Raw genomic sequence first — 13,741 nt, forward strand, 5'->3', positions numbered from 1 at the left:
TCCCTATTCCCTGTTCCCTGTTCCCTGTTCCCTGTTCCCCGTTCCCCATTCCCTATTCCCTGTTCCCTATTCCCCGTTCCCTGTTCCCCGTTCCCCATTCCCTATTCCCTGTTCCCTGTTCCCTGTTCCCTGTTCCCCGTTCCCCATTCCCTATTCCCTGTTCCCTGTTCCCCGTTCCCCGTTCCCTGTTCCCTGTTCCCTGTTCCCCATTCCCTGTTCCCTGTTCCCCGTTCCCCGTTCCCTGTTCCCCATTCCCCGTTCCCCATTCCCCATTCCCTATTCCCTATTCCCTGTTCCCTATTCCCTGTTCCCTGTTCCCCATTCCCTGTTCCCTATTCCCTATTCCCCATTCCCCATTCCCCATTCCCCATTCCCCATTCCCCATTCCCCATTCCCCATTCCCCGTTCCCCATTCCCCATTCCCTGTTCCCTATTCCCTGTTCCCTATTCCCCGTTCCCTGTTCCCCATTCCCTGTTCCCCATTCCCCATTCCCCGTTCCCCATTCCCCATTCCCCATTCCCCATTCCCCATTCCCCATTCCCTATTCCCCATTCCCCGTTCCCCGTTCCCCGTTCCCCATTCCCCATTCCCCATTCCCCATTCCCCGTTCCCTGTTCCCCATTCCCTGTTCCCCATTCCCCATTCCCCATTCCCCATTCCCCGTTCCCCATTCCCCATTCCCATTCCCTGCAGGCTCAGCGCGTGTGCCAGAGCGGGCTCCGCGTCAACAGCAGCAGCAGCGGCGCCCTGGGGGACCCTGCCAAAGGTAAAACCTGATGGGAGGGGAGCCCCATTCCCTGGGAAGGGAACTCCTGAAATTCCTTCCTAATTCCTTCCTAATTCCCACCCTGGGAAGGGAACTCCTGAAAATTCCTTCCTAATTCCTTCCTAATTCCCACCCTGGGAAGGGAACTCCTGAAAATTCCTTCCTAATTCCTTCCTAATTCCCACCCTGGGAAGGGAACTCCTGCAGGAATTCCTTCCTAATTCCTACCCTGGGAAGGGAACTCCTGCAGGAATTCCTTCCTAATTCCTTCCTAATTCCCACCCTGGGAAGGGAACTCCTGCAGGAATTCCTTCCTAATTCCTACCCTGGGAAGGGAACTCCTGCAGAAATTCCTTCTTAATTCCTTCCTAATTCACACTGTGGGAAGGGAACTACTGCAGATCCTTCCTAATTCACACCCTGGGAAGGGAACTCCTGAAAATCCTTCCTAATTCCTTCCAAATTCCCACCCTGGCAATGGAACTACTGCAGGAATTCCTTCCTAATTCCTTCCTAATTCCTTCCTAATTCCCACCCTGGGAAGGGAACTACTGCAGAAATTCCCACCCTGGGAATGGAACTCCTGAAATTCCTTCCAAATTCCTTCTAAATTCCCATTCTTGGAATGAAACTCCTGCAAATTCCTTCCAAATTCCCACTCTGGGAATGAAACTCCTGCAAATTCCTTCCAAATTCCTTCCAAATTCCCATTCTTGGGAATGAAACTCCTGCAAATTCCCTCCTAATTCCCCCCCTGGGAATGAAACTCCTGCAGAAATTCCTTCCTAATTCCCATTTTGGGAATGAAACTCCTGCAAATTCCTTCCAAATTCCTTCTAAATTCCCACCCTGGCAGTGAAACTCATTCAGAAATTCCTTCTAAATTCCCACTCTGGGAATGAAATTCCTTGCAAATTCCTTCCAAATTCCCACCCTGGCAATGAAACTCCTGAAATTCCTTCCTAATTCCCATCCTGGGAGTGAAACTCCTTCAGAAATTCCTTCTAAATTCCCCCTCTGAGAATGAAACTCCTCCAAATTCCCACTCTGGCAATGAAACTCCTGCAAATTCCTTCCAAATTCCCACTCTGGGTATAAACTCCTTCAGAAATTCCTGCCAAATTCCCATTCTGGGAATAAAACTCCTTCAAATTCTTTCCAAATTCCCACTCTGAGAATGAAATTCCTTCTAATTCCCATTCTGGGAATGAAACTCCTTCAAATTCCTTCCAAATTCCCATTTTGGGAATAAAAACTTCAAATTCCTTCCAAATTCCTTCTAAATCCCCATTCTGGGAATGAAAGTCCCAAATTTCCACTCTGAGGATAAAACTCTCTCAAATTCCTTCCTAATTCCCATTTCAGGAATGAAACTCCTTCAGAAATTCCTTCCTAATTCCCACTCTGGAAATGAAACTCCTTCTAAATTCCCATTTTGGGAATGAAACTCCTTCCAATTCTTTCCAAATTCCCATTCTGGGAATGAAACTCCTTCAGAAATTCCTGCCAAATCCCCATTCTGGGAATGAAACTCCTTCAAATTTCCACTCTGAGGATAAAACTCCCTCAAATTCCTTCCAAATTCCCACTCTTGGAATGAAACTCCTCCAAATTCCTTTCAAATTCCCACTCTGGGAATAAACTCCTTCAAATTCCCTCTAAATTCCCATTTTGGGAATAAAACTCCTTCGAATTCCTTCTCATTTTCTGGGAATATTTCCCATTTTCTTGGAATATTTCCCATTTTCTTGGAATTTTTCCCATTTTCTGGGAATAATTCTAATTTTCTTGGAATAGTTCTCATTTTTCTGGGAATATTTCTCAGATTTCTGGGAATATTTCTCATTTTCTTGGAATTTTTCCCATTTTCTGGGAATAATTCTAATTTTCTTGGAATAGTTCTCATTTTTCTGGGAATATTTCTCAGATTTCTGGGGATATTTCTCATTTTCTGGGAATATTTCCCATTTTCTAGGAATATTTCCCATTTTCTTGGAATTTTTCCCATTTTCTGGGAATAATTCTAATTTTCTTGGAATAGTTCTCATTTTCTGGGAGTATTTCTCATTTTTTCTGGGAACATTTCTCATTTTCTTGTAATATTTCCCATTTTCTGGGAGTATTTCACATTTTCTTGGAATTTTTCCATTTTCTGGGAATAATTCTAATTTTCTTGGAATAATTCTAATTTTCTTGGAATATTTCTCATTTTCTTGGAATATTTCCCATTTTCTGGGAATATTTCCCATTTTCTGGGAATAATTCTAATTTTCTTGGAATAGTTCTCATTTTCTGGGAGTATTTCTAATTTTTCTGGGAATATTTCTCATTTTCTTGGAATATTTCCCATTTTCTGGGAATATTTCCCATTTTTTGGGAATATTTCTATTTTCTGGGAATAACTCTAACTTTCTTGGAATAGTTCTCATTTTCTGGGAGTATTTCTCATTTTTCTGGGAACATTTCTCATTTTCTTGGAATATTTCTCAGATTTCTGGGAATATTTCTCATTTTCTTGGAATATTTTCCCATTTTCTGGGACTATTTCCCATTTTCTTTGAATTTTTCCCATTTTCTGGGAATATTTCTCAGATTTCTGGGAATAATTCTCATTTTCTTGGAATAGGTCTCATTTTCTTGGAATATTTTCCCATTTTCTGGGAATATTTTCTCATTTTCTGGGAATATTTCCAATTTTCTGAGAATATTTTCCATTTTCTTGGAATATTTTCCATTTTCTTGGAATAATTCTCATTTTCTTGGAATATTTTCTCATTTTCTGGGAATATTTCTCATTTTATTGGAACGAAGATCCAAAAAAAAGAAATTGGAAGAGCCAGAATTCCACCTTTTCCTGGCTCTTTACTGGATTTTTTGGGAATATCTTTCCCTGCTGACAAATAATTCCCTTTTTTTGTTGTTTTCCAGGGGTTTATATTTCCAAATATTCCGACTGCCTCCATGCCAGCCCTTGGCACCAGGGAAAATCAGCATTTATTGTCATCTGTAAACTCATCAAGGTAAAGCCCAAATCTTTTATTGCCTGCAAGTCAAACTCCAGAATCCAAATTTTTCCTTGGAAATTTGGGAATTTTAAAGCTTTTTTTTTTTCCCTTCCTTAACTCTGGAGCTGACTCCAACCCCAGACTCTTCCCAAACTGGAAATTTCTCTTTTTATTTCTCTTTTTCTCTTTTTTTTTTTTGGTTTATGCTGCCCATAATTCTGGTGGGATGGAAAATCAAACTCCAATTTTTCCTTGTAATTTCAGGAATTTGGGAAAATTTGAGCATTTTTTCCCCCTTCCTGCTGTCTGGAGCTGATTCCAAACCCAAAGTCTGACATTGAAAATTTCTCTTTGAAATTTTGTGAAATTTTCAAACTTTGAGATTTTGCTGCCCATCATTTTGATGGGATGGAAAATCAAACTCCAGGCTCCAATTTTTCCATGGATTTTTAGGAATTTTGGGAAGTTGGAGGTTTTTTATCTCCCCTTCTGCTCTCTGGAGCTGATTCCAAACCCAAACTCCTGAGACAGGAAATTTCTCTTTGGAGGAGATTTTGCTGCGCACGGTTCTGGTGGGATGGGAACTCAAACTCCAGTTTTTCCTTGGATTCTCAGGAATTTTGGGAGGTTTCATTTGGTTTTTCCCCATTCCCCCTGTCTGGAGCTGATTCCAAACCCCACTCCTGATCCTGACTCCGGCTCTTCCCGCCCCAAACCCACCGGAATTTTTGGAACACCACGACCGCGCCGCCCTCCCCCCGCTCTTCCAGCATGGGGGATAAAAACCACCTTCTTGGGAATATTTCCATCTTTGGATGGATTTTTGGGAAGGATTCCATGGATTCCATGGATTCCATGCTTGGGATGTGTTTTTGGTGCAGGGCAAGGTCAGAGCCATCCCTGAGAGCTCCCCCAGCAGCTCCACCTGCCCCTCGCCCGGCTACGACTGCCACGTGTCCAGCGGGAGCAGCCAGGTATGCCGGGATTGCCCCTTTCCCATGGAGTGCCCTTTTCCCATGGAGTGCCCTTTTCCCATGGATTGCCTTTTTCCCATTCCCACATTCCAGGGATTGCCCCTTTCCCATGGAGTGCCCTTTTCCCATGGAGTGCCCTTTTCCCATGGATTGCCTTTTTCCCATTCCCACATTCCAGGGATTGCCCCTTTCCCATGGAGTGCCCTTTTCCCATGGAGTGCCCTTTTCCCATGGATTGCCTTTTTCCCATTCCCACATTCCAGGGATTGCCCTTTTCCCCATGGAGTGCCCTTTTCCCATTCCCACATTCCATGGAGTGCCCCTTTCCCATGGAGTGCCCTTTTCCCATGGATTGCCCTTTTCCCATGGAGTGCCCTTTTCCCCATGGAGTGCCCTTTTCCCGCTCCCACATTCCAGGGATTGCCCTTTTCCCATGGAGTGCCCTTTTCCCATGGAGTGCCCTTTTCCCATTCCCACATTCCAGGGATTGCCCTTTTCCCCATGGAGTGCCCTTTTCCCATTCCCACATTCCATGGAGTGCCCCTTTCCCATGGAGTGCCCTTTTCCCATGGATTGCCCTTTTCCCATGGAGTGCCCTTTTCCCCATGGAGTGCCCTTTTCCCGCTCCCACATTCCAGGGATTGCCCTTTTCCCATGGAGTGCCCTTTTCCCATGGATTGCCCTTTTCCCACAGAGTGCCCTTTTCCCATGGATTGCCCTTTTCCCATGGAGTGCCCTTTCCCCACTCCCACATTCCAGGGATTGCCCTTTTCCCAGTTTTACATTCCATGGATTTCCCCTTTTCCCATGGAGTGCCCTTTTCCCACTCCCACATTCCATGGATTTCCCCTTTTCCCATGGATTGCCCTTTTCCCGCTCCCACATTCCAGGGATTGCCCCTTTTCCCATGGAGTGCCCTTTTCCCATGGAGTGCCCCTTTTCCCACTCCCACATTCCAGGGATTTCCCTTTTCCCATGGATTGCCCTTTTCCCACTCCCACATTCCAAGGATTTCCCTTTTCCCAGTCTCACATTCCATGGATTTCCCCTTTTCCCACGGATTGCCCTTTCTCCCAGTCCCACATTCCATGGATTTCCCTTTTCCCAGTCTCATATTCCATGGATTTCCCCTTTTCCCATGGATTTCCCTTTTTCCAGTCCCACATTCCATGGATTTCCCTTTTCCGCTCCCACATTCCAGGGATTGCCCCTTTTCCCAGTTTTACATTCCATGGATTTCCCCTTTACCCATGGATTTCCCTTTTCCCACTCCCACATTCCAGGGACTGCCCTTTTCCCCATGGATTGCCCTTTTCCCACTCCCACATTCCATGGATTGCCCTTTCTCCCAGTCCCACATTCCATGGATTTCCCTTTTCCCAGTCTCATATTCCATGGATTTCCCCTTTTCCCATGGATTTCCCTTTTCCCACTCCCACATTCCATGGATTTCCCTTTTCCCAGTTTTACATTCCATGGATTTCCCCTTTACCCATGGATTTCCCTTTTCCCACTCCCACATTCCAGGGATTGCCCTTTCTCCCAGTCCCACATTCCATGGATTTCCCTTTTCCCACTCCCACATTCCATGGGTTGCCCTTTCTCCCAGTCCCACATTCCATAGATTTCCCTTTTCCCAGTCTCACATTCCATGGATTTCCCCTTTTCCCATGGATTTCCCTTTTCCCACTCCCACATTCCATGGGTTGCCCTTTCTCCCAGTCTCACATTCCATGGATTTCCCTTTTTCCAGTCCCACATTCCAGGGATTGCCCTTTCTCCCAGTCCCCCATCCCATGCATTGCCCTTTTCCCCATGGATTTCCCTTTCCCCACTCCCACATTCCATGGATTGCTCTTTCTCTCAGTCCCACATTCCATGATTTCCCTGTTTTTCCCATTCCAGGGATTGTCCTTTTCCCACTCCCACATTCCATGGATTGCCCTTTCTCCCAGTCCCACATTCCATGGATTGCCCTTTTCCCAGTCTCACATTCCATGGATTTCCCCTTTTCCCATGCATTTCCCTTTTCCCACTCCCACATTCCATGGGTTGCCCTTTTCCCAGTCTCACATTCCATGGATTGCCCTTTTCCCCATGGATTTCCCTTTTCTCACTCCTACATTCCATGGGTTGTCCTTTCTCCCAGTCCCAGATTCCATGATTTCCCTGTTTTTCCCATTCCACGAATTTCCATTTTCCCAGTCCCCCATTCCATGGATTTCCCTTTTCCCAGTCCCACATTCCATGGATTTCCCCTTTTCCCATGGATTTCCCTTTTCCCAGTCCCACATTCCAGGGATTGCCCTTTTCCCACTCCCACATTCCACGGGTTGTCCTTTCTCCCAGTCCCAGATTCCATGATTTCCCTGTTTTTCCCATTCCACGAATTTCCATTTTCCCAGTCCCCCATTCCATGGATTTCCCTTTCTCCCATGGATTTCCCAGTCCCCCATTCCATGGATTTCCCCTTTTCCCATTCCCATTCCATGATTCCCTGTTTTTCCCTCATTCCATGATTCCCTGTTCTTTCCCAGTTTCCCATGGATTATTCCCTGTTTTCCCATGGATGAATTCCCTGTGTTTCCCATGAATGAATTCCCAGTATCCCATGGATGACTCCCATTCCCCATGGATGTTTCCCAGTATCCCATGGATTATTCCCAGTATCCCATGGGTTATCCCCATTCCCCATGAATGATTCCCATTCCCCATGGATTATCCCCGTATCCCATGGCCGTTTCCCTGTCTCCCCAGTACTACGTGTACAAGGTGAGCGGGGTGAATCCCCAGTATCCCATGAGTTATCCCATGGGTTATCCCCTATCCCATGGGTTATCCCCATATCCCATAGGTTATCCCAGTATCCCATGGGTTATCCCCAGTATCCCATGGGTTATCCCCATATCCCATAGGTTATCCCAGTATCCCATGGGTTATATCCCCATATCCCATGGCTGTTGCCCAGTATCCCATGGGTTATCCCCAGTATCCCATGGATTATATCCCCATATCCCATGGGTTATCCCCAGTATCCCATGGGTTATCCCCAGTATCCCATGGGTTATATCCCCATATCCCATGGCGGTTTCCCTGTCTCTCCCCAGTACTACGTGTACGAGGTGAGCGGGGTGAATCCCCAGTATCCCATGGGTTATCCCCATATCCCATGGATTATCCCAGTATCCCATGGGTTATCCCCATATCCCATGTGTTATCCCCATATCCCATGGGTTATCCCCAGTATCCCATGGGTTATCCCATATCCCATGGGTTATCCCCAGTATCCCATGGGTTATCCCATATCCCATGGGTTATCCCCAGTATCCCATGGGTTATCCCCATATCCCATGGGTTATATCCCCATATCCCATGGCGGTTTCCCTGTCTCTCCCCAGTACTACGTGTACGAGGTGAGCGGGGTGTATCCCCAGTATCCCATGGGTTATCCCCAGTATCCCATGGGTTATCCTCAGTATCCCATGGATTATCCCCATATCCCATGGATTATCCCCAGTATCCCATGGATCATCCCCAGTATCCCATGGGTTATCCCCAGTATCCCATGGATTATCCCCAGTATCCCATGGGTTATCCCATGGGTTATCCCCAGTATCCCATGGCCGTTTCCCTGTCTCTCCCCAGTACTACGTGTACGAGGTGAGCGGGGTGAATTCCCAGTATCCCATGGCTGTTTCCCAGTATCCCATGGATTATTCCCAGTATCCCATGGGTTATCCCCAGTATCCCATGGGTTATCCCAATATCCCATGGCTGTTTCCCTGTCTCCCCAGTACTACGTGTACGAGGTGAGCGGGGTGAATCCCCAGTATCCCATGGGTTATCCCCATATCCCATGGATTATTCCCAGTATCCCATGGGTTATCCCAGTATCCCATGGCGGTTTCCCTGTCTCCCCAGTACTACGTGTACGAGGTGAGCGGCGCGGGGGCAGCCGAGCGGCCCCGCCAGGTGTGTCCCTACGTGCTGCTGTGCTGCCAGTACCGCCCGCCCCGCGAGATGCCCGCGCCGGCCCCGCCGCGCCCGTAAGGAGCCCCCGCTGCCTCCCCCTTCCCAGCCCCGCAATTCCTTTGGTTCCTTTTGCCCTCTCGGAGCATTTCCCTTTCCTTCCCTTTCCCATCTCTAATGTACCTTTCTTATCCTTTTCCCATCTCTAAATATTCCCTTTTATCCTATTCCCATCTCTGAATATTCATTTTATTCCTTTCCCCATTTAATATTCCCTTTTATCCTTTTCCCATCTCTAAATATTCCTTTTTATTCCTTTCCCCATCTAACATTCCTTTTTATTCCTTTTCCCATTTCTAAATATTCCCTTTTATCCTTTTCCCATCTCTAAATATTCCTTTTTATTCCTTTTCCCATCTCTAAATATTCCTTTTTATTCCTTTTCCCATATCTAATATTCCCTTTTATCCTTTTCCCATCTCTAAATATTCCCTTTTATCCTTTTCCCATATCTTTTATCCTATTCCCATTTCTAAATACTCCTTTTTATTCCTTTTCCCATCTCTAAAATCCCTTTTATTTCTTTTCCCATCTCTAATGTTACTTTTCTTCCCTCTTTTCCCATCTCTAAAATTCATTTTATTTCCTCTTTTCCCACTTCTGAATATTCCTTTTATTCCTTTTCCCATCCCTAATATTCCTTTTTATTCTTTTTCCATCTCTAAAGTTCCTCTTGTTCCTTTTATCTCACATACCTAAATGCTCTTTTTCTTTCCTCTTTTCCCATATCTAAATATTCCTTTTCTTCCCTCTTTTCCCATCTCTAAAATTCATTTTATTCCCTCTTTTCCCACTTCTGAATATTCCTTTTATTCCTTTTCCTATCCCTAATATTCCTTTTTATTCTTTTCCCATCTCTAAAATTCCCTTTTCTGCTTTTCCCATCTCTAATACTCCTTTTATTTCCTCTTTTTCCATCTCTAAAATTCCCTTTTTTCCTTTTCCCATCTCTAAAATTCCCTTTTTTCCTTTTCCCATCTCTGAATATTTTCTTTTTTTATTGATTTCTCTCTCCAGAGTGGAGCAGAACCACCAAGGTAAGAGCTGCTGTGCTTTGGGGTTTTTGGGATTTTGGTTGTGGGTTTTAGGTGTGGGGTTTTGGGTTGTGGCTTTTGGGGTTGTGGTTTTTTGGCTTTGGGGTTTTGGGGGTTATGGTTGTGGTTTTTTGCGGTTGGGTTTGTGGTTTGTGGATTTGGGGGTTTTGGGATTGTGGTTTTTGGATTTGGAGGTTTGGGGTTGGGGTTTGTGGTTTTTGGGTTTGGGGTTTTTTGGGTTTAAGGCTGTGGTTTTTGGGTTTGGGGTGTTTGGGTTTGGGATTGTGGTTTTTGGGGTTGTGGATTTGGGGGTTGTGGGTTGTGGTTTTTGGGGTTGTGTTTTTTGGGGTTTGGGGGTTATGGTTGTGGTTTTTTGGGTTGGGTTTGTGGTTTGTGGATTTGGGGGTTTTGGGGTTGTGGTTTTTGGGTTTGAGGTTGTGGTTTTTGGGGTTGTGGTTGTGGTTTTTGGGGTTGTGGTTTTTGGGGTTGTGGTTGTGGGTTTTGAGTTTGGATTTTGGCTTTGGTTTGTGCCTTTTGGCTTTGGAGTTGTGATTTTTCCGGTGGTGTTGGGGATTTTTGGGGTTTGGCATTTTTGTGTTTGAGCTTGTGGGGTTTGGGTTTTGGGTTTGGGTTTGGGTGTGGGATTTGGGTTTGTGGGTTTTGGGTTTGGGTGTGTGTTTGGGTGTGGGTTTGGGTGTGGGTTTGGGTGTGGGTTTTGGGTTTGGGTGTGGGTTTGGGTGTGGGTTTGGGTTTGGGTGTGGGTGTGGGTTTGGGTGTGGGTGTGGGTTTGGGTGTGGGTTTGGGTGTGGGTGTGGGTTTGGGTGTGGGTTTGGGTGTGGGTGTGGGTGTGTGTTTGGGTGTGGGTTTGGGTGTGGGTTTGGGTGTGGGTTTGGGTGTGGGTGTGGGTTTGGGTGTGGGTTTGGGTGTGGGTGTGGGTTTGGGTGTGTGTTTGGGTGTGGGTTTGGGTTTGGGTGTGGGTTTGGGTATGGGTTTGGGTGTGGGTTTGGGTGTGGGTGTGGGTTTGGGTGTGGGTTTGGGTTTGGGTGTGGGTTTGGGTGTGGGTGTGGGTTTGGGTGTGGGTTTGGGTGTGGGTGTGGGTTTGGGTGTGGGTTTGGGTGTGTGTTTGGGTGTGTGTTTGGGTGTGGGTTTGGGTTTGGGTGTGGGTTTGGGTATGGGTTTGGGTGTGGGTTTGGGTTTGTGTTTTGGGTTTTGGGTTTGTGTTTTGTGTTTGGGTGTGTGTTTGGGTGTGTGTTTGGGTGTGTGTTTGGGTGTGTGTTTGGGTGTGTGTTTGGGTGTGTGTTTGGGTGTGTGTTTGGGTTTGTGTTTTGGGTTTGCCCATGCCCTGTTCTCTCCGTGTCCCGTTCCTGTTCAGAGCCACTCTCGCTGTCGGCGCCGTGCCCGTGGCGGGGCCAGCTCTGCATCGGGGGGCAGCGCCTGTGCACCATCGGCCTGAGGAGCCAGCGCGGCGCGGGCAGCGTGCCTGCACAGCTGTGAGTGCCACATGAGCCGGGCTTAACACCCTGAGCTGGGCTTAGCACAGCACGGGCAGCGTGCCTGCACAGCTGTGAGTGCAGCTTAACACCCTGAGCTGGGCTTAACACCCTGAGCCGGGCTTAACATGGCATGGGCAGCGTGCCCGCCCAGCTGTGAGTGCAGCTCAGCACCCTGAGCCGGGCTTAACACCCTGAGCCGGGCTTAGCACCCTGAATCCGGGGTCACACACTGAGCCTGGCTTAGCACCCTGAGCCTGGCTTCTCAAACCAAACTTGATTCCTTAACCCAAATCTGGTTCCTCAAACTGAACTTGGATTCTCAAACTCTGAACCTGGTTTCTCCAACTCTAAACCTGGTTTCTTAACCCAAACCTGGTTTCTTAAACTAAACCTGGTTTCCTAACCCAAACCTGGTGTCTCAAACTAAACCTGGTTTCTTAAACTAAACCTGGTTTCTTAACCCAAGCCTGGTTTCTCTAACTAAACCTGGTTTCACGCCCCAAGCCTGGTTTCTTAACCCAAACCTGGTGTCTCAAACTAAACTTGGTTTCTTAACCCAAGCCTGGTTTCTTAACCCAAACCTGGTTTCTCTAACTAAACCTGGTTTCTCTAACCCAAGCCTGGTTTCCTAACCCAAGCCTGGTTTCACGACCCAAGCCTGGTTTCCCAAGCCAAGCCTGGTTTCTCAAACTAAACCTGGTTTCCCAAGCCAAGCCTGGTTTCCCGACCCAGGCCTGGTTTCCCAGCCAGGCCCATTTGTGTCCCTCATGCCTGCTCCCAGTGCTGCTGGGCTGGCGCACTCAGCGATGTGGGGTCACAGCTGCCTGAGGAGATGAAAACGCCTCAGAATAATTCAGTTCTGCCACCTCTGACTAAATCAGTGAGATTTAGTGGCTTAAACCTGGCTTGAACCGTCCCAGGATCTGGGCTGGGAGCGTCTCCAGGCTTTGCACACAGATCCTGGGCCAGCTCTCCTCCAGAGCGTTCTTTGGCTCCCCAGAGCTCCCGGCTCTCCCTGATCCCAAATCCCTGTGTTTGTCCCCTCAGGCCCCCCAGCCTGGACATGCAGCACGTCATGGGAGTGGCTGACTTGAAGAGAAAGCTGCCGGCCTTTGGGCCAGGGAACTCCACCAGGAATGCAGGTGGCTGTGGGATCCCCCAGAGCTCCCAGGAATCCCCTCCATCCCCTGCCAAACCCCATCCCAACCCCAACCCCCTGCCCCAGTCTGCTTGCAGGGCGTTCACTGCAGCCTCTACGAGGTGGAAATATCCCACAGGGACCAGGCCAGAATGGAGCTGCTGCTGGAAAAGCTGAGGGACAAGGACCTGGTGAGTGTTGAGGGAGAAAAGTGGCCTTAAATGGCATTTTTGGTGTCATTTTCCACAGCCAGTGCAGAATGGAATGAATTCCCTGCTTTAAATGGCATTGTCCTTCCTTGTTGCTCTCAAATGTTTCTTTTTTTGTGGCTTATCACCTGGGAATGATTTCTGAAGGTTTTTCCTTGGGATATTTTATTTTTATATTCTGTTTTTTCCAGCACACTTAATTCCATTTTATTCCCTTTTATTCCACTTTATTCCCTTATATTCCACTTTATTCCATTTTATTCCACTTTATTCCACTTTATTCCATTTTATTCAATTTTGTTCCATTCTATTCCACTTTATTCCACTTTATTCCACTTTATTCCACTTTATTCCATTTTATTCCACTTTACTCCATTTTATTCCATTTTATTCCATTTTATTCCACTTTATTCCCTTTTATTCCACTTCATTCCCTTTTATTCCCTTTATTCCACTTTATTCCACTTTATTCCCTTTTATTCCACTTTATTCCACGTTATTCCACTTTATTCCATTTTATTCCATTTTATTCCACTTTATTCCCTTTTATTCCATTTTATTCCACTTTATTCCATTTTATTCCATTTAATTCTACTTTATTCCACTTAATTCCATTTTATTCCACTTTATCCCCTTTTATTCCATTTTATTCCACTTTATCCCCTTTTATTCCATTTTATTCCATTTTATTCCATTTTATTCCCATTTATTTCATTTTATTCCATTGTATTCCCTTGTATTCTCTTTTATTCCACTTTATTCCATTTTATTCCCTTTTATTCCCTTTTATTCCCTTTTATTCCACTTTATTCCATTTTATTCCACTTTATTCCCTTTTATTCCCTTTTATTCCATTTTATTCCCTTTTATTCCCTTTTATTCCACTTTATTCCCTTTTATTCCACTTTATTCCACTTTATTCCATTTTATTCCACTTTACTCCATTTTATTCCATTTTATTCCATTTTATTCCACTTTATTCCCTTTTATTCCACTTCATTCCCTTTTATTCCCTTTATTCCACTTTATTCCACTTTATTCCCTTTTATTCCACTTTATTCCACGTTATTCCACTTTATTCCATTTTATTCC

At 46.0% G+C, this 13,741-nt stretch overlaps 1 protein-coding gene across 6 annotated transcripts in view; it reads left to right on the forward strand.

The window, feature by feature from the left end:
* Positions 1-13,741, forward strand: part of TASOR2 (transcription activation suppressor family member 2) — a 50,452-nt gene that overhangs the window by 14,123 nt on the left and 22,588 nt on the right. For 4 of the 6 annotated variants that reach the window (XM_071424206.1, XM_071424207.1, XM_071424208.1 and 1 more), the window contains exons 4-11: positions 695-767; positions 3,696-3,787; positions 4,654-4,746; positions 8,668-8,792; positions 9,793-9,812; positions 11,182-11,299; positions 12,350-12,444; positions 12,528-12,631. In XM_071424206.1, the coding sequence (XP_071280307.1) occupies positions 695-767; positions 3,696-3,787; positions 4,654-4,746; positions 8,668-8,792; positions 9,793-9,812; positions 11,182-11,299; positions 12,350-12,444; positions 12,528-12,631 (720 nt within the window). Of the gene's footprint in view, positions 1-694; positions 768-3,695; positions 3,788-4,653; positions 4,747-8,667; positions 8,793-9,792; positions 9,813-11,181; positions 11,300-12,349; positions 12,445-12,527; positions 12,632-13,741 lie in introns of those variants that run through there. The other 2 variants (XM_071424212.1, XM_071424211.1) reach the window with 2 other exon arrangements.

Source organism: Agelaius tricolor, unplaced genomic scaffold (assembly GCF_023055355.1).
Source record: "Agelaius tricolor isolate 1412-34295 unplaced genomic scaffold, bAgeTri1.0.p SCAF_3, whole genome shotgun sequence".
Lineage (NCBI taxonomy): Eukaryota > Metazoa > Chordata > Aves > Passeriformes > Icteridae > Agelaius > Agelaius tricolor.